This window comes from Sorex araneus, chromosome 5, assembly GCF_027595985.1.
Source record: "Sorex araneus isolate mSorAra2 chromosome 5, mSorAra2.pri, whole genome shotgun sequence".
NCBI classification, from domain to species: Eukaryota; Metazoa; Chordata; class Mammalia; order Eulipotyphla; family Soricidae; genus Sorex; species Sorex araneus.
In genome coordinates this window covers 44,801,592-44,829,075 of record NC_073306.1, presented here as the reverse complement: position 1 = coordinate 44,829,075, position 27,484 = coordinate 44,801,592, and the positions used below count along the sequence as shown (strand labels likewise).

At 43.5% G+C, this 27,484-nt stretch overlaps 1 protein-coding gene and 1 non-coding gene across 14 annotated transcripts in view; one reads left to right on the top strand and one right to left on the bottom strand.

The window, feature by feature from the left end:
- Positions 1-7,634, bottom strand: part of PUM1 (pumilio RNA binding family member 1) — a 143,764-nt gene extending 136,130 nt beyond the window's left edge. For all 13 annotated transcript variants that reach the window (XM_055138323.1, XM_055138326.1, XM_055138324.1 and 10 more), the window contains exons 1-2: positions 7,539-7,634; positions 1,846-2,219 (exon numbers count right to left, since the gene is read on the bottom strand). In XM_055138323.1, the coding sequence (XP_054994298.1) occupies positions 1,846-2,208 (363 nt within the window). In that variant the 5' untranslated portion in view covers positions 2,209-2,219; positions 7,539-7,634. The remainder of the gene's footprint in view (positions 1-1,845; positions 2,220-7,538) is intronic.
- Positions 7,635-25,638: 18,004 nt separating this feature from the next.
- LOC129405243 (U6 spliceosomal RNA) lies at positions 25,639-25,744 on the top strand. The gene has a single exon (XR_008630426.1). It is a non-coding gene; the product is annotated as a U6 spliceosomal RNA (small nuclear RNA).
- Positions 25,745-27,484: the final 1,740 nt, after the last annotated feature.

The window sequence follows — 27,484 nt, the reverse complement described above, 5'->3', positions numbered from 1 at the left end:
TTAAGTGTATCAGTTATATTTCAAAGAGAGACAGTACAGGGGTACAGGTACTTGTCTCACACTTAGACAATCCCAAGTCAAATCTCACATACACACATATACCCACGCATACCCCAAATCTCACATATAACCTAGCAGCTTCTAGGGAGCCCAGGTACCACCAGAAGAGACCCCTCAGTACAATGCCAGGAGGGAGCTCCGAGTACAGCCAAGTGTGATCCAAAAATAGAAATACTAAAAATATTACAAGTTAGGGGCTGGAGCATTAGTACAGCGGGTAGGACATTTGCCTTGCACACAGCCGACCTGGGTTCGATTCCCAGCACCCCATATGGTCCTCTGAGCACCGCCAGGGGTGATTCCTGAGTGCAGAGCCAGGAGTAACCCCTGTGCATTGCCAGGTGTGACCCATAAAAAAAAAAAATTACAATTTAATGGGGCTGGAGCTATAGCACAGCGGGTATGGCGTTTGCCTTGCACGTGGCCGACTCAGGTTTGATTCCCAGCATCCCATATGGTCCCCTGAGCACTGCCAGGAGTAAATCCTGAGCACAGAGCCAGAAGTAACCCCTATGCATTGCCAGGTATGACCCAAAAAGCAATATATATATATATATATATATATATATATATATATATATACTTCATATTGTAATATATATATATATTACAATATGAAGTTTTCATATGAGCAGTTTCTACTCATAGTAGAACTTTTATGACTTTTCTGCTACTTTCAATTACAATATTTAAAAAACAAAAGCAGAGCCAGGGAGATAGCTCAGAGAGTGGGAACTAATGTTTATATGTGCTAGGCCCATGAGAGTGGGAACTAATGTTTATATGTGCTAGGCCCATATTTCATATGCCCAGATTTCATAATCAGCACCACTGGTGAGTGACCCAGAGGAATGTGCAGGGAATAGACCCTGAGCATGGTCAGGTATGGCCCAAAAGCCAGAAAAATAAAAATAAGAAGTTACCCACAGTCAACAGGAAAGAGTCTAAAATATGCATTCAGGGTCTAGAGCAATAGCACAGTGGGTAGGGCATTTGTCTTGCATGCAGCCGACCCAGGTTCGATTCCCAGCACCCCATATGGTCCCCCGAGCACCGCCAAGAGTAATTCCTGAGAGCAGAACCAGGAGTAACCCCTGAGCATCGCTGGGTGTGACCCAAAAAGCCAAAAAAAAAAAAAAATGCATTCAGCTTATCAAGAGCCCAAACAGTTCTAAAAAATGCCAGGGAAGTGAAGGGGTGGTGACCTTTGTTTTTAAAATAAATTTAAAAAATAAATAAGCCCAGGGCAGAAAGATAATACAGCAGGTAGGGGATTTGCTTTGCATAGGGTTAACCTGAGTTCAATCCCAGCATCCCATAATGGTCCCCTGAAGCAGTCAGGAGTAATCCCTGAGTACCAAAGGGTGTATCCAGATGGGGTCTGGGAGATAACAGAGTAAGGTACTTGTCTTGTACATAGCCATCCCAACTTCACTCCTGACACCCCATATTGTCCTCCAAGCACTGCCAGAAATGATCCTTGAGCACAGAGCCAGAAGCCCTGAGCACAACGTATGTGACACCCCAAAAGAAAAGTATACCCAGAAATGCAATATGCCATTTACATCAGTCTAAAGCTTTTATTAAAATTAGTTGATCATGTTATTTATCACCAAAACAATAAATGATCCAATTACAATATCATAACAACCATTCTTCAAAACAAGTGATTGAACCAGATAAAATTAACAAATTAGGTTTTAGAAAGCATTCACTAAAAACAGCAATCCTAAGTGGACAGCAATTGTACGAGTTTCAAAGCTGAAATAGTGAACTTTTTTTTACCTGATGTTCTGCATGAATGTTATCCCCAGTAGGCCATCGATGTTTGCTATTATTATAGCCGCCTCCACCACTTCCTCCTCCCCCAAGCTGCTCACCATGCTGCCTCTGAAAGAAGTAATCCACCATAGCGTCGTCCTGGGAACGGCCTGCAACTCCTATGGATCCTGGGACAGGGCTGGAGTGTGTCCCAGCTGCAAGAGCCTGATTTGCAGCTGGTTGTGGCTGCGCTTGCGACCCTGTTCCAGATGTCAAAACAACAGGCATGTTGGGATTAGCTGGTTCTTGAGGGTGATGTTTCAGGTGGGGGCTGAAAGAGTCCTGCCAAAGCACTGCTTTTCTCTTCAAGACACATGCAACGCTCATTCCACCAACACCTAAAGACAAACAAGTTACACAAATGTTAAAAAAAATAATGTAAGTAATTTGATATGCAGCAAACTGAAAATGAGCCCCATGTCTTTTGCACTAGAACACCTACAGGCAGTTTCTAGAAAGCAGTTAAATATCTAATAAAATAACATACACAATTTTGAGCCAAAGATAGTTCAATGGATTAGCGTGCATGCTTAGCATGCAAGAGGCTCAGATTAGATCCCCAGCCCACCAAAGTTTCCAGAGTACCCACCCACGCCCCCAGACACAGAGCTGGGAGTTGTCTCTAAGGACCAACTATCAAAACTGGGACAAAATCAAAACTTTAAAAATAAGTAAGTTATAATATACAATTTTCTTTTTTTCTTGAGGGGGAGGGATATGCCTGCCAGGGCTGAGATCACTCCTGATAGTGTTCAGGGTAACATATGAGATGCCAGAGATCAAACCCAGCTCAGCCACACGCAAGGCAAGAGTCTTACCCACTATACAGTACTCTCTCTCTGGCCCCAATAAATAAACACACAATTTTCTAAAGTGAAACTTCCAGTTTTAAGTCAGTGACTGTTTAGTATAGAAACAAATACAGGCGATGGCAGGCACTCTGACAAGGTTTGAGATCATACCCAAGGCAACTGCAGAGAAGCAAGTTGTTAGCAAAGATAACTACGTAGAATTAGATCTTAATCAATGGCTCTACCTAATTTATTTACACCTTAAGTCCATTGTCAGATACTTAAGTGGAGTCTTATAAAATAGCACTTAATAGCTGGCAGTTTATGTCAATAAGATGAACAAGAATTTTAATTCTGGTTCTGGAGACAGTATAGTGGGTAGAACACTTGCTTTGCACAAGCCCAATCTGGGTTCAATCCTCAGCACTCCTTACGGTCTCTCAGGCACCACCAGGATTACTCCTTGAGTACATAGCCAGGAGTAACCCCAAGCACCAACTGGTGTGGGCCCCCAAGCAATAAATAAATATTCTACACATAATCAGCAACAACTCATAGAATGCTTAAAACTTTTTAAACCCTTTTACATTTTTTACTGTCCAGCATAAACATTAAAATTACTTTACTGAAGAGGCAGTAAAGGCTATAGAAGTTTGCCTTGCTTTGGTTGACCCCTGTTGGTTCCTCTCTCCCTCCATTGCACACAGTCCCTAAGGCATCTCCAGGGGTGAGGACAAAGCCAAGGGTAAGCCCTGAACACAGTCAGGTGTGGCTCCAACACTTTAAAAAAAAAAAAAAAAAAAAAACTTTAAGAGACGGGAGTATAGTACAAAGGGTAGGGCATTATTCCAACCCAGGTTCAATACCCATCATCCCACAGAGCCTTTCTCAAGCAACACCAAGAGTAACCCCTGAGTTGCAGAGCTAGGACTAACCCCTGAGCATCTCTGGGTGTGGCTCAAAACAAAAACAAACAAAAAAGCAACTTTAAAACTGGGACCACAGGGATGTAATGGTAGTAAGGGTAGGGCCACCTGCCTTGCATGTGGCAGCCCAGCTTCAATCCAAGGCATCCCATGATTCCTAAACTAACAGCCTGAAGTAACCCTTCCTTGAACATCATCAGGTTTGACCCAAAAAATAAAAAATAAAATTGGGAACACCTTGCATATAGCCAATTGAGGTTTAATCCCCAGCACCCCACAGGGTCCCCCAAGCACAGATCTAGAAAAAAACCCTGAGCACCTCCTAGTGTGGCACAAAAAAAAAAAAAAAAAGACCTCTGAAATATACACCAAATTCATAGGATGCTCCTTGAAGAAATACCAAGGCCCCTAACCAAAACAGCAATAAAAATGTTCTTAACCTGAACCTTCTTAGCTGCTGCTGGTAAAAAAAAAAAAATCAAAATATTTACTAATACTTTACTTTTTTTTTTCTTTTTGGGTCACACCCAGCGATGCTCAGGGGTTACTCCTGGCTCTGTGCTCGGGGGGCCATATGGGATGCTGGGAATCGAACCCGGGTCGGCCGCGTGCAAGGGAAACGCCCTACCCGCTGTACTATCACTCCAGCCCAATACTTTACAATTTTAATTGTGATAACATCATTATTAGTTCTTCAACTTCTATAAACAGATGAGATCAAACCAAATCCAAACTCTTTACTAGTGCAGAGAACCTACTTAGCAAAAATATTAAAAAAGCCCTGAACACAATTGCATGGCAAATATGACAAATATATTGCATATATATTGCATACAATATCTAATTAACACAAAAGCACTAAAACATAAAAATAGTAAGGTACAGGGAAGTTATGATATGTTCAAAGCTGAGAATGGATTCAAATCAAAATTTTTTTGTTCCAAACCTTTTTCTTAATTCTGAGAAAATAAACAAGATACTGTTATTACTCTTTCATGCAAGGAATAACAAAGAATCTTTAAGATGTTACTAAGAAACATTAGGATTTAATTTGCTTAAAATTAAAAACTTCCCTTGCAAGTTACACTCACCACAGACAGCCAGAGTGCTTACAAACTGCAACAAAGTAATCAGTTACCAATTAGAATACACCTGCCTATAGCCACGGGAGTCTAATTTCAAGGCTGTGACCCTAACTCTGCTACAAATGCCTCAGCACTCCCTAACACTGTGACATTTCAAAAGCAAGGCTAACCAAAGTTGTGATAAATATTTCTCTTTATGGAATAATTAAACCTCCCAATAAAGATATATTTGCTTCTAACAACATATTCATGCTTTGAAACCAGAAGTAAGAAGACAATGGAATTTGCAGTTTGTTCGAAGCCTAATTTGGAAATACAGTCCTCAATTCCAGCCAGGAACCTTACTAGGGAACTAGGGTAGTCTAGTACTTTCCAGGCTCTAATTTCTGCTTTCATGAACAAAATGTTTATATTTAGAAAGTTATAGCTGTGTTTTATCATCAATCTTTTGCAAAGTGCCTTCCCTGTGTGGTTTATAAAAGAACTCACCGCCCTCTTATTAGCAGGCCAATTCCATTCTCTTCCTCAAGAAAATATCTAAAAGTATTTGAACAAGACAGGGCCCCCAGACCAAAATTTACCATTAAGCTTGCAACCTAACACCATTTCCTCACCTAGAAAATGGAAGACATCTTTCTTTTATGGCTCGTGTTTTTAATCAAAATGAAAGATAAAAGTTTTCAATAAATTTAAAGCCACCTCGATAAGACCAGAAGAAATTTAAAATTCACCAATTTTTAACTGAGAGTATTCCTAAGACTGCAAATGTTTTCCTAAAATTAAAAAAAAAAAAGTAATAGATCTCTCTAACAATGAGTGTCCATATGAAATTAGCTGTTTAACTCTGAGACACACTGAACACAACTTCATGCTATATGAGGGTGGGGGGGAGACTCCTATAAAAATGTTCAAACAAAACAATTGGCTTTTGTAAAGCTATCTGTATGCCCTGAGACTTCCTGCTTTACCTAATGAGGCAAGACAAGTTTCTCAAACAGAAAGTCGGGCAGAAGGAAAATCTGAAAGTGAGCAAATAATTTAAAGCAACTAATAAATGTTTTTGGATACTTTTGTACTATTTTAGAAAACATCAAAAATTATTAAGCCCTTAATATTAGAAAACATTTAAGTTGCCGATACCTTAAAAAAAAAACTCAAAGTTCACTAGAAGTTGTGCAGTAGCTGAAATACAACTTTTTACAAAGTATGACATATAAAAATAACTATTTTAAGCTACTAGAAATAAGTGTTAATTACTCTTCCAGTTTTCAAACTGTTTACATCAAGTTTATTAGTTTTTAAATAACAAATTTTATTCCAAATGGGACAGGTTTAATTAATCTCCATAACTCACTTTTTATTTGCTAAAAGGCTTAGAAGCTTTAAAGTTATTTATTTTATCACACGGGGAGAAAACATTCTGTGGTTATAAACTGTAAAGCAAGTTCTCTCAAACCCAAACTAAACTTCAGGCTCAACTTCGAAAAGCGATGCCTTAGTCACAAACCCAATTGTAGTCAAGGCAAAACACTAACTAAAAGTTCAGAAGCAGTAAATATTTCCCAAAGATCTAGATAACGAACACGCAGACCGTCTTATAAAGTTAAAATTGGCAATAGATCAAAACGTTGGTTTTGCTCACTTAAAAAAACTGCACTGGAAATGAAATCTCGGGGTTTGCCCTGGTGAGTTTTCAGGTGTTTTCACAAGGCCAGCAAAAAAAAAAAAAAAAAAAAAGCTCGCGCTATAAACCCATTGTTTCCAAAGTAACCAAGAATCAAAACGGGGGGGGAGGGGGGGAGAGGAGTGTTGGAAGAAATCTCATCAACTCTCATTCTCAGTCCCAGGAAGAGTGAGAAGCGAACGGATTGATCTCCGAACGGTGCTTTCTGGAGTAGACAACAAAGAGTAGCAATTCCCAGAGTTATGGAGTGGCCCAAACCCTCGCAACCTACTACGAGTGCGGGGGGCTTGGGGGGCTTGGGGGGTTTTGGGGCGCAGGCGAGACTCGGGAGCGGAGTCCCCACCGGACGTGGGAGTGGTACCGAGAAGTCTAGCAGATGATGCCTGTTTACCGAGAGCGTTTGGGAGCCGCTCAAACTATGGAGTATTCGAGTCTCCCCGGCTCCCACGGCCGCGGGCTGGAGCCCCGGCGAGAGGCAGGACCCAAAGGCACCCGCAACCCGGAGGCTCCGAGAGGAAGAAGCCACCCAAACCCGCGGCTCTCACGGAAACAAAAGGCCACAAGCACCCAGGAGCCCGAGAGCGAGCTGAAACTTCCTGATCGACACTCAGCCACATCCAAGGCTGGCAAAGTTCCCCCCGTGGTGGCTCTCGAATGCCGGCGGGGGCCACGGCTGCTCCGAAAGCCCTGTATTGTCCCTCCTCTCTCGGCGCTGCCACGGGAGCCCGAGAAGTCGAAGAAATCCAGGCGAGCTCGGAATTACACTTCATGGCCAGAGAAGACTCGGGGTTTCGCAAACCCATCAAAAAAAAAAAAAGAAAGAAAGAAAAGCAAGCCGAATGGCAACATCAATCTTTCGGGGGGCTCCAACAGGGCCGAGCAGGAACAGAGCGGCACATGTACGTCCCGGGCAGGGGCCTAACCAGCCCGCATTTGCCTCGCCTCGACCCCGCTCCCCACCCCCTCCCTCCTTTGATAACAATAGGGGCCTTGCTGCTGACTCCAAAACATGTATGAGGAACAGCGAGTGAGGAGCCTCGGCTCGGGCCCCGGAGGCTTTTCCAAAGCCCTTCTCGGCAGCCCAACCGTTCTCAAACGCCAATACAAGGGGGGAATCTGCTCGCTGGGGGTCCGGAGCAGCGTTTGGGGGCGGCGGGGTGCGGATACTCACGGGCGGAGCGGTAGGATGAAGATGGATTTCAGCCCCCCGATCTTCTCTCTCCGGCGCTCTCGCTCCCCCTTACCTTTCACTCCGACAACATGGCGGCCCACTGGGGACTGGGCTGGCGCGGTGCATCCTGGGATAGGCTCTGGCCCCAGCGCCAGCGATGGCAGCGGCATGTGCGGAGAAGGCAGGCGGCTCTGGAACAGGTTGCCTGGTTGCCATGCCAACCCAGGGCCTGTGTGAACTTGGGAAACTCGCAAGCAACACAACCGCTGCGCGCGCGAGGGCCCGCCCGCTCGGAGCGCGCGCCGCCGCGGGCAGAAGGCGGGATCCCGCCGGCCGGCTCCCGGGCCGCCGCGCTCGGCTCCCGGCTAGGCACGCGGGGGCCCGCCGCGACGCCGCACCGGCGGCTGAGGGACCGTGACACCCACCCACCCACCCCCCCCCCCCCACACACACACACACACGTTACAGCTGATGACTGGACCCGGGCGGTTCCGGGACTACGAGGGCTGCGTTCAAAATGTAAAGCTCTGGTCCTGAGCGCGCCTCTCATCTCCGGGGCCCCGGGTTCGATCCGCAAGACGCCCAATGCTCGCGGAAGCGGGGTGGCTCTGTGACCTTCGTTCCTATTTCCATTGCCCAATTTGTCCAGTGAAGAGGAACATGAGAAAAATAACAGATTGAGAAGAAGGATAGTGCTGGAACTTGTAAGCCGAGTTGCTACAGTGGATTAACTGGGTCCAGAGCAAAACCTAAGTGCAGGGCCCGTGTTTATGATTGCTGTAATTTCTATGTGGCAATGGCACACCCTTAGACCCAAACCATAGGGGCGAGAGATAGTACAGTGAATAATGCCCTTACTTTGCACACAACTGATCCTGGTTCATCCCATCACCACATATGGTCTCTTTTTTCTTTTCTTTTCTTTTTTTTTTTTTCATATGGTCTCTTGAGCACCAGCAAGAGTGAGTCCTGAGCACAGAGTCAGGAGTAAATACACAGCGCGGTCAGGTGTGCAACCTCCCCAACACCATCACTAAAAAAATAAGTAAATAAAATAAAAGCGACCCTGTTTGTAAGCATTCGGTTTTAGCTACTGTCATTTAAAAATAACGTTGACCTTTGATGAGACTGATTTCCGAATGTAGCGGTGGGTCTATTTCAAATTAAATACAAGATGGATTGAAAGGTTAGGCAAACCACACAATACACTACCAAAAAAGCAGAAGATGGGAAGGGGTATTTTATAATTGGATGAGGGAAAATATTTATAATGAATCAGTAAACAATTGTTTAAAAGACAAATACTTAATTATCTAACAAAAGATAAATCAATAAAATAGAAAATGAGAAAATAGCTTTAAAGATCACCACATGCATGGTATAAAACTGGTTCATGCTCAAGATAATTACCAAAACTATTTCCTCTTCTGGAAATGCCCATGTTCTCTCTATTTTATTATTATTATTATAATTATTGCTTTTTTGAGTCACACCCGGAGATGCTCAGGGGTTACTCTTGGTTCGTGCATTCAGGAATTACTCCTGGCGGTGCTCGCTTGGGGGACCATATGGGATGCTGGGAATCCAAGCCAAGTGGCGGCGTGCAAGGCAAACGCCCTACCAGCTCCAGCCCCACCCATGTTCTCTCTGGAATACATTTTCTCTCTCTCTCTCTCTCTCTCTCTCTCTCTCCCCCCTCTCTCCCTCTCCCCCTTCCTCCCTCCCTCCTCCACCCCTCTCTTTCTCTCCCACTCTTTCTCCTCCCATCATTTAAGTAAATTTCTTTGGAAGTGATAGTACAGAGAGTAAGATGCTTGCCTTGCACATGGCCAACCAGGTTCCTGGACATCCCATACGGTCCCCTGAGCCCAACAGGAGTAATTCCTGAGTGCAGAGCCAGGAGTAACCCAAGAGCATTGCCAGGAGTGCCCCAAAAACAAAGAAAGTAAAAATAAGTTGGTGATTCTGGGATTCCATACCCAGTGGTACTCAGAGCTTATTCCTCTCACTAAAGCACCTTATTTGCTGTACTGTCTCTCCACACCCCCTTCCCAAAATTTTTTCTATAAATAAAACAATTTCATTTCACTTTTTAATAAATAAATAAATAAATGTTGTACGGCTCTGTCACTGTCACTGCCATCCCGTTGCTCATCGATTTGCTCAATCAGGCAACAGTAATGTCTCCATTGTGAGACTTGTTACTGGCTTTTGGCATATCGAATAAGCCATGGGTAGCTTGCCAGGCTCTGCCGTGCGGGCAGGATACTCTCAGTAGCTTGCCGGGCTCCCTGAGAGGGGTGGAAGAATTGAACCTGGTCGGCTCCATGCAAGGCAAGCGCCCTACCCACTATGCTAAATCAAAAAAAAAAAAAAAAAAAAAAGAGCTGCCCAAGGATCAGATAGTTCAGTAGGCTAGAGCACATGCTTTGCATGCAGGAGACCTGTGTTCAATTCCAAGTACCACATGGCCACATTAGGACCACCAGAAGTGACCCCAAAAGCACCAACAACAAAAAAGTAAGAGAGGCTTTTATTTCTGAAAAAGAAGACTTGGAAGTTAAAGATACTGAACTTGGCTATATGACTTTCGGCCAGTCTATAAATCTCAATCAACTACCTCATTTGTTTTTTTTTAAAAAAGGGGTGGATGGCCAGAGAAATAGTATTGCCTTGCAAGCAGCCAACCCAAGTTCAATACCAGTACCCTATATGGTCTCCCAAGCCAGCCCAGGAGTTATCGCTGAGCACAGAATCAGGAGTTAGCCCTGAATACGATGGGGTGTGGCAAAAAAAAAAAACTGGTGGTGTGGTGGTGGGGTGGGGGGGGCACTGTCTCTACATCAGAAATTATTCCTGGCAGTGTTTGGGGCACCATATGGGATGCCAGAGATTGAACCCAGTTGCGTGGCAAGTGCCCCACCCCCGATACTATCACTCCAGTCTCAAAAAAAAGTTTGTTTTTAAGTATTTTTCTGACTAGGTAGTTAGAGAGTTAAACGAGCTAGCATTATACAAAGCATCTGACACAGAATTAGCACTCAATAACTGTAACTGTTTTATTTTACTTGTGGTCTTACATTCATTTCTAAGTCCCCAGATACTAACATAGAGTAAGGCATAGTGTAATTGCTCATTAAATGTTTGTTAAATGAATTAACAGTCATTTAGAGTGTCAAGTCTCAAATTCAACAACCCTAAAAGTGATATGCTATATTCAGATATCCATCTCTTAAGTCAGACCAGAAATTACTTAACCTCTCTGAGCCTCCATTTTCTCCCATGGAACCTGAGGTTAATATAATGGCACTAAATGAAAAGCATTTAGCCCCAGGAGGCCAGAACTCTGGAAAGTGCTGAGTAGCACTAATAGGAAAATTTGTAAGAAAAGGAAGCACAGTAGACATGAGACAGTTACAAAATTTCCACAGTCTTATAGAGCCCTGTGCTCCACCATCTTACTCTGAAATCTATTACTAACTCCTTAGTTTAAATTTTAGCTTTTACTACTGAACATACAGATTATTTTTTCCATTTAGCCAGAGCCATGTGATACAATATACATTCAGACCCCTCCTTAGTCAAATGCCTGGTTTCCCCTATGGAATTACTTCTGTGGACTGGACATGTGGCTCAGTAGTAGAGCAGATACATGCCTTGCATGATGGAGGAGGAGGAGGAGGAGGAGGAGGAGGAGGAGGAGGAGGAAGAGGGGGAGGGGGAGGAGGAGGAGGAAGAAGAGGAAGAGGAAGAGGAAGGAGGAGGAGGAGAAGGTGGAGTAGGAGAAAGAGAAGAAGAAGGAGGAGGAGGAAGAGGAAGAGGGGGAGGAGCAGGAGGAAGAAGAGGAAGAGGAAGGAGGAGAAGGAGAAGGTGGAGGAGGAGAAAAGAAGAAGAAGGAGGAAGAGGAGGAGGAAGAAGAAGAAGAAGAAGAACAACAACAACAACAACAGCAACAGCAGCAGCAGCAGCAGCAACAACAACAACAACAACAAAGGCTTTACATGCAAGACCATCAGGTTAAATCCCTTTGTTCTGCTCAGTCCCCCAGCACCACCCAGAGAAATCCCTGAGCACCATGCCAGAAGTGGTCAGCAAGCACTTCTGGTCATGCTCCACATACAAAACAAAGAAAAGAAAAGGAATTGCTCTCTCAAGTACCTGAGGCCCCAGACCAGCCAGTCCGAGAATGATCCTAACAGAACATTGTCTCCAACTCAAGAGAGAAGCTCTTGTCAAATGCTTGTCTAAGGGCTGGGGCAATAGTACAGTGGGTAGGGCATTGGCCTTGCACACAGCTGAACCAAGTTTGATCCTCGGCATCCTATATAGTCCTCCAAGCACCACCAGAAATAATTCCTAAGTGCAGAGCCAGGAGTAACCCCTAAGTGTCACCAGGTGCAACCCAAAGACTTAAAAAAAAAAAAAAAAAAAGCTTGCCTAGAGTCAGAGATAGTTCAGGAGTTGAGGTGCTTGTCTTGCACCCAGCTGCTCACACACGCACACCACATTTGGTTCCCCAGCGCTGGTAGGAGTACTCCCTGAACACAGAACAAGGAAAATGCCCTGAGCATAGCCAGGTGTGGCCCCCAAAGTTTGTAAATGCTTACCTATGTCCATGCACTCTGCATGTTTACTACTTTACTTAAAAGTGCCCCAATTATCTATAAGATAAATGGCATTACTATTCCCATTTCAGAAGTGAGAAAACTGATGGAACCCGATGTTAGTGCATTAGGCAGGGTGCTTACTTTGCACATGGGCAAACTGTATTCAATCCTTGGTACCCCATATGATCAGTCCCCCGAGCCCACCAGGAGTGATATCCCCTCCGTGTAACCCTCTGAGCCTGTCAGGAGTGATCACTGAGCATGAACAGGTGTGTCCTGAAAACTAAAAGTGAGAAAACTATTACTTGGAGAGTTTGTGAAACCATGCTAGCATTTCTAGTACAATCCTAAAAACTTGGGAACCTTCACAGTACAATGTCAATCTTCTAGAGTTCCCAAACATCGAAAGTCTAATTCAGCTGGCCTGAGGTCCTTATCAGCAGAAACTTAATCCTTTCCATTGTAACTTCATCAAAGACAGTGATCTCAAGTCAGAAACATTCAGTGAAGATTCTTCAAAGAAAGCCTTGGTTCCAAAAGTGTTCCCTCTTCCTTCTTTTGGTAGTGGTTCTCTTAAGTATGACCTGGGATTCACAAGAGTACTAGCCATCCTTGGGGCTGGAGCGATAGCCCAGCGGGTAAGGCGTTTGCCTTGCAGGCGGCTGATCCGGGTTCGATTTCCAGCATCCCAGATAGTCCCCTGAGCACCGCCAGGAGTAATTCCTGAGTGCAGAGCCAGGAGTAACCCCTGTGTATCACCAGGTGTGATCCAAAAAGAAAAAAAAAAAGAGTACTAGCCATCCTGACCATGCTAACCACTGAAAACAAATTCCCAAATGGACAAATGCTGTTTGTTGCTATAGGCTTTTGTCCTCTGTTACAGCCAACTGCTTTGGACTCGTAAAGGGTAGTGTAATGTGGTATTTGCAAACTGAAAGTAAAACATTTACCAGAAAAACTGGAATTCTCCTACTTTTCTAGGAAGACTATTTTATCAGTGTTGGTTTGAGTTGCTTTTCCAATGGTGTTTCACTTGTGTTTTTGTCTATTTGGAGGATCTCCCATGGGTAGCACTTCCTTTCATTGTTTTGGTACTTGGATAATTTGTTGGACTGTTAGCATTCCCATTGTCATTTTGTTTCTTAGCAAATATTGGTTATTAGAGTCCTTTTCCCACAGGAAGGAATGAGTAAGAGGGGCTTTGTGTTTCCAGCACTGATATCTAGCAAGTCTGACCAACTTTCCCACTGAGGAAAACTGGTACAAATGGAAAATAAAAATCTCCTGTTGAAAACAATGGAAAGTTAGCAAGTTAGTGAGAATTAGTAAGCCAGGATTCAAGCAAGAAACTGAGATATGGAAGCTCCAGAAATCACATTTAGGACTACTTCCCTAGGAGGCATATTTCCTGAGAGATAGTTAATCAACTTTATGGATTCAGGCCTTAGCTCCAAGGGCTGGAATGCATACTTTGCATGTTAGAGACGCAGGTTCCATTCCTGCCACCACATGGTTCCCCGGCAACCCCCAAGCTGGCCAATAGTAGCCCCTGAACACTACCAGGTGTGGCCCCAAAACAATCCCGCCTCCAAGAGAGATAAAGATAAATTAGGGGTCTCTGGAGTACTTGTCACGTGTGCAATCCTAGATTCAATCCCTAGCACTGCAAAGTATTTAAGCTATTTTGAGAGAGAGAAACAGAGTGACAGAGGGAAAAGTTAGGAGACAATAGACAATAGACCAAGTCTGCTAAATGAGCACTTAGTAAACAGATTTCTCTCCAGATTGATACCCTGCAGTGTTGCATCCTAAAAGCAGAGGTTAATGGAGTAACCAAACTCTACTGCACAAATAGTAACTCAGCTCCAAACCCCATCTCAAACCCTGAAATTGTATGAAAAATGTTCCCAGAATACAGTGACAGTGACCACAGGGACATGGGGGAAAACTAAATAAATCATCTCTACTAAAAGAGCACAACATCTTAGACTAGGATCACATGCTTTGCGTAGAGGAGCCCTGGGTTCATCCTCTGGCACTGTGTGGACCTCCTAGCACCAAATATGGAATAAACCCCACAAGCAGCAATGGCAGGGTGGGGGCAAAATAAAACAACAACAACAAAATATCAACAGGCTTGGCCTGAAATTGTTTCTATGAACAATTATGTAAATGTAATATTTAGTTCACGAAAAATAACCACATATACTAGAAGATAAGATCAATGACCGGGGCTGGAGCGATAGCACAGTGGGTAGGGCATTTGCCTTGCATGAGGCTGACCTGGATTCAAATCCCAGCATCCCATATGGTCCCCTGAGCACCGCCAGGAGTAATTCCTGAGTGTAGAACCAGGAGTAACCCCTGTGCATTGCCGGGTGTGAAACAAAAAGAAAAAAAAAATCAATGACCAAACACAGCAGGAACAAAATAACTTTTTTTAAATAACCAAAATTTATTCTGAAACCCCTTCCTCTAAAGAAAATGGAAAAGCTGATAGAATCAAAATCTTGGACTGGAGAGATAACTTGACAAGCTGAGTGCGTGCTTTGCATGCAGGAGGTCTGGTTTGTTAATCCCCCCAACCCCCCATGCCTACACACACACACACACACACACACACACACACCCCTCCTGCCCCAATGAAAATGATTATGTCATCTAATCATAATGAAAACATATTTTTTTTAAAAAAATTGGCTTTTTGGGTCACACCTGGCAGTGCACAGGAGTTTCTCCTGGCTTTGCACTCAGGAATTATTCCTGGCAGTGCTCAGGGGACCATATGGGATGCTGGGAATCAAACCCAGGTCAGTCGTGTGCAAGGCAAGTGCCCTACCCACTGTACTATAACTCTAGTCCCTCATTTCTTCTTTTACAATAATTTTACCTTAAATTTCTTGGGGGTGGTGGGCCAGGGAGAGAGGGTACACCTGGCAATGCTCAGGACTTACTCCTGGCTTTGCACTCAGGAATTGCTCCTGGTGGTGCTAAGGGGACCACGCAGGGTACTGGGAATTAAACTGCATTAAAATGCCCTACCCAATGTACTCTCTTTCAAGCCCTTAAATTTCTTCTTAATATTGTGTTGTCTGGGACCTTGACTACAGTGTTGAATAGAAATAGGGATAGTTGGTCTGCAAGATCAGTTTATAATTTTGTGTATTTAGTTAGTTATTTATTATTGGGTTTGGGGTTATATCCAGCTGTGTTCAGAGATTACTCTTGACTCTGTTCAGGGATCACTCCTGCTAGTGTTTGGGGAACCATATGAGGTGTCAGGGACTGAACCCAGGTGGGCCACATGCCCACTATACTCTCTCTCTGGTTCTGTTTTTTTGTTTTATTGACACACAACTCATTTTTTAAAGCATACAACTCAGGGTTTAATGCATTTGGCGGCGGGTGTTGGTTTGAAGCCACACTCATGGTGCTTAAGGGTTTTTCCTGGCTCTCTGCTCAGAAATGACTTCTGGCAGTGGTCTAAGAACCATACGTAGTGCCAGGTATCAAGCCAGGTGGGTTGCATGCAAGACAAGTCCCTTAACCTCTGTTCCATCTCCCCAATCCCATTCAGTGTTGTTGTTGTTACTGCTGCTGTTGTTTGGTCCTGGGTGACAGCCAGCTATGCTCAGGGGTTACTCCCAGCTCTCTGCTCAGTGATCACTCCTGGAGGTGCTCCAGGCACAAAATAGAAAAGGATTGGCTGCATGCAAGGAAAATGTTTATCCCCTGTATATTTTTCATCATCATCATCCTGTTGACCATCGATTTTCTTGAGCGGTCTCAGTAACGTCTCCATTCATCCTAGCCCTGAGATTTTAGAAGCCTCTCTTTACTCATCCTTCCCAACAGTGCCCCATTGGAGGCTCTTTCAGGGTCAGGGGAATGAGACCCATCATTATTACTGATTTTGGCATATGAATACGCCAAGGGGAGCTTATCAGGCTCTCCCATGTGGGCAGGAAACTCTCAGTAGCTTGCCAGGTTCTCCCAGAGGGAGAACTAGGCTATAAAATGTCTCCAGCAGCGGCGCTGGTTTCATAGTCTCTGGATGTTGGCCATTGATAGCATTACATGGCGCTGGGGGCAGTTTTTGGATGTGACCGCCTAGCTACTGGTAAATGGGGAGTCTGGGCAGAAGAGGGCCAGTCCCGATCCGAGCAGGCTTGGAGATCTCAGCCCTGGGTCCTGCACACCTAGGTTCCTCCTCCGGTTTCTTCATGTGTGAGGCTTGTCTGAATGTGTGGAGAGGGGCCTTGAGCATGGCTGTGGCTGGGTTCTGGAGGTCTTTGGCTTTCGGGGCTCTGCTCGGGCGGGAAGGGAAATTCAAGCCACCCCCTTCAAGAGGCCCCGGTGAAGGCAGCCAGGCATGAGGACAAGAGACTCTGCTAAATATCTTTAGCCCCCTTATTTAGATATAGAGGGTGTTGGACCAAACCTCCTCTACATCTAAATGGTGCTCAGGGACTTGTTCTGATTCTGTGCTTAGGAATGACCCCTGGCAGGATCAGGGGATCATCTGTAGTGCTGGGGGTTTGAATTAGTGTCAGCAAATTGCAAGGCAAACCCCTTGCCCCTTGCTTCTTTTTTTTTTCCTTGCTTTTTTGGGTCACACCCAGCAATGCTCAGGGGTTACTCCTGGCTTTACACTCAGGAATTACTCCTGGTGAACCCCAGTCAGCCAAGTGCAAGGCAAACACCCAACCAGCTGTGCTACCGCTCAGCCCCCACCCTCCACCCACCTTGCCTCTTATACTATCTCTCTGAGCCCTCATTTTGGAGTTTTTGTTGGGGCAAGAGCAATAGTAGTGTGGGTAAGGTGTTTGCCTTGCATGCGGCCGACCCGAGTTAAACCACTGGCATCCCATATGGTTCCCAAAGCACCACCAGGAGTAATTCCTGAGTGCAGAGCCAGGAGTAACCCCTCAGCATAGCTGGGTATGACCCAAAATGGAAAAAAAAAAGTTTTTGTTGATTTTGTTGTTGTTGTTTTGGGCCACACCCACTGGTGCTCAGGATTTACGACTCAGGGGACCATATGGGGTTCTAGGAATCAAACTTGGATCAGCCACATGCAAGGCCAGTGCCCTACCCACTGTATTAATGCTCCAGCTCTCATTTAGATTTCTTAAAGAATTTCAAAGGTTCTGCTACAGGGATTTTGCCATTTGATTTGTTGTTGAAGTAAAATAATTTTATTTATGAAGAGTGAGAGAGAAGAGAAAGAGGGAACCCCATAAAGTAAAATAAGATATATACATACCCAAAGTTGGGATGTGGACAATTCCAGAATATAATGCTCCTTATGTTTGTTTGCTAAATTTAACTGTTTCCAGCTTTGGCTGCTTAAGACTTGAGAAGGAGAATCCAATATTTCAATTTTGTTGTCTTTTTAGTAAAGCTTAAGTTATGTAAGATTTTAATAAGGTTTTTTTCTTTGTTTGTTCTTTAAGATTTCAATAAGCTTTCTACCAAGAAAAAGAAAATAAAATTTAAGTACCAAAAGAATTTAACATATTTTATGGGGTCAAAGAGATAGTACAGCAGGAAAAGGTGTTTGTCTTGCAAGTAGCTGACCCAGATTCAACCCCTGGAATGTCAGAACCCCATAAGGTCCCCTGAGTTTGCCAGAACTGATTCCTGAGTGAAGAGCCAGGAGCAAGCCCTGAGAATTTCTGAGTGTGCACTCCCCACAGAGAAAAAAAATTTGGATATTATAATTACCAATTTTTTTATTATGGGCTCAAGAGATAGTACAGTGGATAAGACACTTACCTTGCAGGCAGGCAACCAGTTACATTCATGGCACCCATATGCCCTCCACCAAGTTGTGCCAGGAGTGATCCCTGAGCACTGAGCCAGAAGTATGCCCCAAGTATGACCAGGTATGACCCTAAAACAAGCAAAACTTATTTATTTTGCCCCAAAAGACAAAAAGAAAATTTGGACAGAATAGTGGAAATCATGCAAAACACCCACATGGAAATTCTCTAACAACCAAAAGGGAAAAAAGAAAAAGAAATAGATAATCAAATAGATTGGGTTTAACAGCAGATTAAACACTGCTAAAGAATGTGTAAATTTTGAAATTGTAAGAAAATACCTATAATGAAATATAAAGACACTTAAATGAAAGCCAAGGACCAGGCTCATGGGTAGAACACTTGTGTCAATGAAGTTCTGTGTCATGGCACCAACAATTTTTTTTTTAAGGAACAGAGAGAACAATTTCAAAGAAAACAATAAAGATTTACAGATGAGGGAATGAGGCAATTTCACATACAGGTAATTGGAAATCTGAAAGGATATAAGGAGAGACTGCGACAGAGGAAAATTTGACAAAACCAATTTCTGGGGCCAGAGATATAGTACAGGTGTTAAGGCACTTGTTGTGTATGTGGCTGATCCCAGTTCAATCCTCAGCACTGTATATGGGCCCCTGAGCACCCCTAGAAGTGATCCCTGACCACAGAGGAAGGAGTAATCTCTGAGCACTACTGGGTGTGGCCCCAAAGCAAAAAAGATATGACTAACTTTCCAAAAGTAGTAAAAAACTAAAGGCACGGACTCAAAAAACTATGAATTGTAAACAAAATGCAAGGAAAATGAAGGCCGGTATGTGGGTGAGAGTTGAGGGGTGGTGACACTCATTTCACCCATACTCTAGAGACATGGGGTCAAGTTAGGGCAGTACAAAAGCCTCAATGAAAACAAAACTCCAGCAAGTTCAGTATAAGCAAGAAATAGTAACTTGCAGTGCTGGCCAAAGAGAGAAAGAATAGGTAATAGTGAAAGAAAAGAGAACTAGACAGATAATAGAATCCCGGGGTGGGGATAGGGAGCGGGAATCTAAATCATACAACCTTAAATAATCTCACAGAGGAACCCGTGGCGTAAAAGTAAGAGGTCAGAGCACTGGCTTGGTAAGGGAAGATGGAGCTATGAACAAATTTTAGAAATCAGTAGGCATTGAGTAAATGCAAGTATGGACTCTAAGTAAAGGCAAAACCACAAACATTAAAGTAACATTTTAAAGTTACATTAAAGTAACATTGCTGGAGTCCAAAGCAACAGTGCAGAGGGTAAAAGGTTTACTTTGTAACTGACCTGGTAAGATTCCTAGCATCCCATATGGCTTTCCAAGCCCTGCCTGAAGTGTTCTCTGAGAACAGAGCCAGAAGTAAACCCTGATCACTTCTGGGTACGGCCAGGAATAAAAATAAGAAAAAAATTCTGGGGGCTGGAATGATAGTACAGCGAATAGGGGCACTGCTTTGCACGCAGCTAATCGGGTTTGATCCCCCACACCCCATAGGGTCCCCTGAGCATGGCCAGGAGTGATCCCTGAGCACAGAATAAGTCCTGAACATTGCCAGCCGAGGCCCCAAAACAAAAACAAAACGAAAAATCTCTAGAAGCCAGTAAGACACTTGCCTTGCATGTGATCTACCCCCAGTGCAAATACTTGGCACCATGTATGGTCTCCTGAGCACCACCAGGAATCATGCCTCAGCACAGAGCTGAGCACCACCTGGTGTGGCCAAAAATAAATAAATAAATAAACATAAAGTGGTGCCCAAGATAGTACAGCATCAGGTATTGCATGCAGCCAACCCAGGCTCAATCACTGCCACCCCATCTGGTCCCCTGAGCCCACCAGAAATGATTATCTATGAATGCAGAGTCAGGACAAAGCCATGACCACTGCCAAGTGTGGCCCAAAAACCAAAAGCAAAAGCAAAAAAGAAAATAAAGTAAGATTTATTGGTTGGCCAGATGTGTAACACCCACTATTGCCATAGCATATGAGCAATACCAGGCATCACAGCAGCATCAAAGGAAAAGGGGAAATTAATCATTCACTGCAGAAACATGAAAAGATTATCCTAATTAAGAATAGACAAGAGGGGGGCGGGCTGGAGTGATAGCACAGCGGGTAGGGCGTTTGCCTTGCATGCGGCGGACCCAGGTTCAAATCCCAGCATCCCATATGGTCCCCTGAGCACTGCCAGGGGTGATTCCTGAGTGCATGAACCAGGAGTAACCCCTGTGCATCGCCGGGTGTGACCCAAAAAGCAAAAAAAAAAAAAAAAAGAATAGACAAGAAGGGTCTGGAGCAATAGCACAGTGGGTAGGGCGTTTGCCTTCCACGTGGCCGACCTGGGTTTGAATCCCAGAATTTCATATGGTCCCCTGAGCACCGCCAGGGGTAATTCCTGAGTGCAAAGCCAGGAGTAACTCCTGTGCATCGCCAGGCGTGACCCAAAAAAAAAAAAAAAAAAAAAGAATAGACAAGAGGGGATCAGAGTGATAGTACAGTGAGTAGGGTGTTTGCCTTGCACGCGGCTGACCTGGGTTCAACCCCCGGCATCCCATATGGTCCCCTAAGCACCGCCAGGAGTAACCGCTGAGCATTGCTGGGTGTGACACAAAAAGAAAAAAAAAGAATAGACAAGAATTCTGTATTAGATGGAATTATGAGACACTCTAAAATAAATAGCAGGGGCTGGAGTGATAGCACAGTAGGTAGGTCATTTGCCTTGCATGTGGCCAACCTGGGCTCAATTCCCAGCATCCATATGGGGTCCTATGAGCACCGCCAGGAGTAATTCCTGAGTGCATGAGCCAGGAGTAACCCCTGTGCAATGCCAGGTGTGACCCAAAAAGCAAAAAAATAAAATAAATAAAATAAAATAAATAGCAGCTAACTATGAAGAGAGTTGATATCTCCAACTGTAGCTATCAATAAATATATCTGCCTGCATATAAATATATGTGTATATGATTGGGCTGAAGTGACAGTACAGCAGGCAGGATGCTTTCCTTGCATGTGAGCAACTGGATTCAACTACTGGCATTCCAGAGCCCTGCCAGGAGTGATCCCACCAGAGTGCAAAGCCAGAGTAAGCCCTGAGCACTGTTGGGTGTGGATCCAGAACAAAAACAATAAGGCTTTCCTAAAGATTATTCACACATATTACACACACACACACACACACACACAACATAAGTAATACACCCAACTCACTGACTCTTATCACTCACTGTATCACTGTCATCTCATTGCTCATCGATTTGCTCAAGCAGGCACCAGTAACGTCTCCATTGTGAGACTTGTTACTGTTTTTGGCATGACTCTATACAGAATTTTTTTTTTTGCTTTTTGGGTCACACCTGGCAATGTACAGGGGTCACTCCTGGCTCATGCACTCAGGAATTACTCCTGGCAGTGCTCGGGGAACCATATGGGATGCTGGGATTTGAACCCGGGTTGGCCGCATGCAAGGCAAATGCCCTACCTGCTCTGCTATTACTCCAGCCCCCAGAATTTATTTTCAACCAATAGAAAACTATAAACGTTTTGAGGGCAGAATGATAGTACAGTGAGTAGAGCACTTGCCTTCCACATGATCTACCTGGATATGATCCCCACAACCCCATATAGTCCCTTAAATCCACCAGGAATGATTCATAGGTGTAGAGCCAGGAGTAAGGCCTGAGAACCACTGGATGTAAAACCAAATAAAACAAAACAAAATTATAAACTTTTTTTTTGTTCATTTGCTTTCGGGGTGGGTGGGGAGGAGGGGCATGCCCAGTGATGCTCAGGGCTTATTCCTGTCTCTACACTCAGGGATTACTTCTAGAGGGGCTAGCAGGACCATACAGAGTTCTGGGAATCCAACTTAGATCAGCTGCATGCAATGCAAGTGTACTACCCACTGCACTATGCTCTGGACCCTAGAAAATTCTACTCTTTTAAACATAGGGGCTGGAGCAATAGTACAGCAGGTAGGGCATTTGCCTTGCACACAGCCAACCCAGGTTCAATCTTCGGCATCCCATATGGCCCTCCAAGAACAACCAGGAGTAATTCCTGAGTGCAGAGCCAGGAGTAAGCCCTGAGCATCTCTGGGTGTGACCCAAAAAAAGCAAAAGAAATAAATGAATAAAATAATATAGATAGAACATATTGAGAAATCCACAATAAATCCCCCAAATATTAGTATCAGTTAGATCAGTATCAGTTAGATTAATATTAATCAGTATCAATTAGATAATCTTCAGCCCTAAGATTTAAACTCTAAAGTTTCATTTTTTATGATTGAAAACTATGACTCCATAGGTTAAAAAGAGTAGGCTCGAGAAATTCAACGATCAACAGGATGATGATGTTGATGATGAAAGAGAGTAGGCAGATCACTCAAAGGCTGAAGGATGTGCTTCACATGTGGATGGTCCAGCTTCAGCAGCAGCATTGCATGTTCTCAGGCACCCCAAGGAATCATCTTTGAGGGCATGTTCTGGAGTAGTTCCCTGATTACTGCCAGATGTAACCCCAAAACAAAAAGTGGAGGGGGGGGAGAAAACAAGGTAAAAAATTTATTTAGGATTGAATAGTAAGAAAAATCTACAGGTCAAAATTTGTAAGACAGAACTATAACAATAGAAGGAAGCATGCAATTTTCTTTTTTAGGATAAACAAAAGTTCATGTGTTTCTCTAAGCCAAAAGGGACGTACAGGGGCTGGAGTGATAGCACAGCGGGTAGGGCGTTTGCCTTGCACGCAGCCGACCTGGGTTTTAATCCCAGCATCCCATATGGTCCCCTGAGCACCACCAGGGGTAATTACTGAGTGAAGAGCCAGGAGTAACCCCTGTGCATCGCCGGGTGTGACCCAAAAACCAAAAAAAAGGGACGTACAGTCAGGGGAACCCAAACCTCAAGGACAGCAAACTCAAGGGATTCCAAAGACTGTGTTTGCAATTATATATATATATATATATATATATATATATACATATGCTTTATATATATATATATATATATATGCTTTTTGGGTCATACCCGGCGATACACAGGGGTTATTCCTGGCTCTGCATTCAGAAATTACCCCTGACAGTGCTCAGGGGACCATATGAGATGCTGGGAATCGAACCTGGGTCGGCCGCATGCAAAGCAAACGCCCTACTGGCTGTGCTATCGCTCCAGCCCCCATGCAATGATATTTTACAACTTTTTTGCTTCTCAGTCTGTGATGTGGTGCCTGGGATATATATATAATTTTATTTTTGTTTTTGTTTCTGTTTGGGGGCCATACCCAGTAGCACTCAGGTTTACTCCTGGCTCTGCACTCAGATATCACCCCTGGCGGGTTCAGGGGACCATATGAGATACTGGGGGTCAAACCCGGATGAGCTGCATGCAAGGCAAATGCCCTACCCACCCACTGTACTATCACTCTGACCCCAGGAGTATATAATTTGAAATATAGACTTTAGGAGATAAGCAGTCCAATACAAACAAGCCAAAGAGAGATGAGCAGAGTTAAGGCACCTGCTTTGCACGTGGCTAACCAGGGTTCCATCCCTGGCATCACGTATGGTCTCCAAAGTCTCACCAGGAGTGTTCCCCAAGCACAGAGCCAGAGTAAGCCCTAAGCCCCAGAAGGTGTGGACATAAAACCAAAAATAAATTTTAAAAGTAAAATAAAGTTAAATATATAAATAGGGGCTGGAGTGATAGCACAGCGGGTTTGGCGTTTGCCTTGCACGTGGCCAACCCCGGTTTGAATCCCAGCATCCCATATGGTCCCCTGAGCACCGCCAGGGGTAATTCCTGAGTGCATGAGCCAGGAGTGACCCCTGTGCATCCCTGGGTGTGACCCAAAAAGCAAAATATATATATATGTATATATATAAATAAACATTAAATGAGGAAAATAATATATATGAATGTCCATGTTTACAAATACATTTGCTAATGTGTAGGCTTTATTCAGGTAACAGAAAATAGATCTTTTTTCCATATAATCATACATTTGGTTTTTGTTGTTGTTTGTTTGCTTGTTTGTTTGTTTTTGCTTTTGAGCCATACCTGGCAGCACTCAGGGCTAACTCCAGACTCAGAGATCACCACTGGTGAGACTTGGGGGACCATATGGGGTGCTGGGGATTGAACCCAGGTTGGTCACATGCAAAATAAACATCCTACCCACTATACTATCTCTCCAGCCCAGAACCACATATTTGAATAAGATATTTCTCTTTTTCCCCTGTCTTTCTAATTTTTATTTTTTATTAATTTTTTGGTTTTCACTTGACAATGCTTAGACTTACTCCTATCTCTGTATTCAAGGACCACTCCTAGCAGGCCTCAGGGGACCATATGTAGCACCAGAGATTGAATCCAGGTAGGCCCAATGCAAGGCAAGTGCCCTGCTTGTTTCACTATATCTCTGACCCTCCTCTTCCTTCCCTCCTTCCCTTCCTCCCTCTCTCTCTTCTTTCTTTCTCTCTTCTCTTTTCTCTTTATTTCTTCCCACCTTTCTTTCTTTCTTTCTTTCTTTCTTTCTTTCTTTCTTTCTTTCTTTCTTTCTTTCTTTCTTTCTTTCTTTCTTTCTTTCTTCTCTCTTTCTTCTCTCTTCCTTCCTTCCTTTCTTTCTTCTCTTCCTTCCTTTCTTCTCTTCCTTTCTTTCTTTCTTTCTTTCTTTCTTTCTTTCTTTCTTTCTTTCTTTCTTTCTTTCTTTCTTTCTTTCTTTCTTTCTTTCTTTCTTTCTTTCTTTCTTTCTTTCTTTCTTTCTTTCTTTTGCATACCTGATGGTACTCAGAGATTACCCCAGGCCATTTTTTTGCTTTTTTTTTTTTTTTGCTTTTTGGGTCACATCTGGCAATGCACAGGAGTCACTCCTGGCTCTGCACTCACAAATCACTCCTGGAGGTGCGCAGGGGACCATATGGGATGCTGGGATTTGAACCCAGGTTGGCCGTGTGCAAGGCAGACGCCCTACCTGTTGTGCTATCGCTCCAGCCTACTCCAGGCTTAATGCTCAGGAGACTATGCAGTGCTGGTGACAGAACCCTGATTTTTGGCATGCAAGACATGTGTTCAACTTGTTGAGCTTTCTCTCCAGTGTGAACGACCCATTCTTGAAGTGGTTAATCTTGTCATGAGCCTCATACTGCTTTTTTGTGATCATCAACTTGGAAGGATATAATTGGAATCATCATCAAGATGTGGCTACTATTTTCAGCACATCCAGTGACTACTACCATTGCAAGCATTGCAGGAATAAAGTTGCTCTCAGGGAAGTGGATGAAACTTCCAAATCTTCCTTTAATTTGAGCCAGCACCCAGTATCATTTTACCTGGCATATCCATTACTACTTGCTATAGTTAGTTCCTGGGGAAAATTCACTTTCTATGCCAAGTTATATTTGGAGAGTGTATATGTGTCATTAAAAAAAAAACAAAAAGACTTAATCTACATGTATTGTAACAAAACTGAGCATGTTTTGGAATAGCAAATTCATTATGCACCAAAATCTTCCATAATTGTAAGGATTTAGCACAATTTGAGACTGGAATTCACCATGTATAAAATGATTATGGTCAGTCAGTTCCACAGACATCCCTGTGTATTGTGAGTTCACAGACTGATGTGTTAGAATGAACACGTTTTTCTCTGGATTGTTTAAAAAGAAGATTATGTGCTTGCTTCGGCAGCACATATACTAAAATTGGAATGGTACAGAGAAGATTAGCATGGCCCTGTGCAAGGATGACATGCAAATTTGTGAAGCGTTCCATATTTTTCAGAAAATTGAATCCAACCTTCTGCTGCCTACAAGAAACACATTTGAACAGTTAGGGCAAACACAGACTCAGAGTCAAAGGTTGGAAGACAATATTTCTAGCAAACAACTCCCATAAAAAGGTCAGGGTAGCCATACTTGTATCAGATAACACCAACTTCTGGCTGAAAAAGTCATAAAGTGGGATTGGAGCAACAATACAGTGGGGAGGGGGTCGAAGCCATAGTATAGCAGGTAGGGCATTTGCTTTGCATATAGCTGACCCAGGTTTGCCTGGCACCCTATATTGTGCCCTGAGCACTGTCATAAGTAATTCTTGAGTATAGAGCCAGGAATAACCCCTGAGCATTGGTGAATGTGACCCCAAAAGCCAAAAAAAAAAATACAGTGGGTAGATTTGTCTTGCATGTGCCCAAGTTGGGTTGGATTCCTGGCACCCCATATAGTTCCCCATGCCCACTAGAAGTGACCTCTGAGCACAGAACCAGGAATAAGTCCTGATCACTGCCAGGTGTGGCCCCCAAAAAGACAAAACAAAAAGTCATAAGAGACAGAGAGAATCATTTTAACTATCGAGGGATATCTACAGCAGGAAGAACTCACAGTTCTAAACATATTTGCACCTAACAAGGGTCCATAAAAATACTGAAAATAACTGCTAATAGACAAAGAAGAAAATGAAAGCAATACAATGATAGCTGGAGACTTCAGCATTGCCTATCACTACTTGAAAAATCAATTAAACTAAAACTCAGTAATAAAATACTGAATTTGAAGGAAGAAATGGATGAGAAGGGCTTGGCACATATATATGTATAAATATATATGTAATGTATGTAATATATATATGGATTTTCATTCCAAAAAAGCTGAATCCCAGACAGAAAAGATAGTACAGCTAATAGGGAGCTTATCTTGCATGTAGCTGACCCAGGTTCGATTCCCAGCACTCCATATGGTTCCCTGAGACCAGTAGGAGTATGTCCTGAGCATAGAGCCAGGACAAAGCCCCAAACACTGGTCTCAAAACAAAAACAAATTTTTTAAAAGTCTAATATACATTCTTCCCTAATGCACATGAAACATTCTCCAAGATAGGCCACATGCTGGGCCACAAAACATACATCCATAAAGTCATGGGGATAGAAATCATATCAACTATCTTCTCAGATCATGAGGATTTGAAAATAGAAGTTAATCACAAAGAAACAGAAAAATAACTCAAATATCTGGAAATTAAAAAAGAAAAAAAGCTCACTACTGAGCAACCAATGGATCAAAACATTCCTGAAAACAAACAAGATTAAGGACATGAGCTACTAAACTTGTAGAATCGAAGCAAAAGTACTGCTAAGAGGAAAGTTCATAGTTATGTAAGTATTCATCTGGAAGGAAGAAAGGGCACACATAAATAACCTAACAGCATAGCTTACGAAACTGGAAAACAACCAACAAAGGAACCCAAATCAGACAGGAGGAAGGAAATAATAAAACTTAAAGTACAAATTAATGAATCAGAATTTTAAAATATCCAAAAGATTAACAGAACCAAGAGCTGGTTCTTTGCGGGGGCAGGGGGGGTAGGGGGGTCTGCGGGGATTGATAAATCATAGCAATACTCAAAATGAGAAAGAGAGAGAGGGAGAGAGAGGGAGGGAATAGAGAGAGAGCCCAAATTAGAAACGAAAAGGGGGTGGGCCAGAGCAATAGTATAGCAGATAGGGCGTTTGCTTTGCATGTG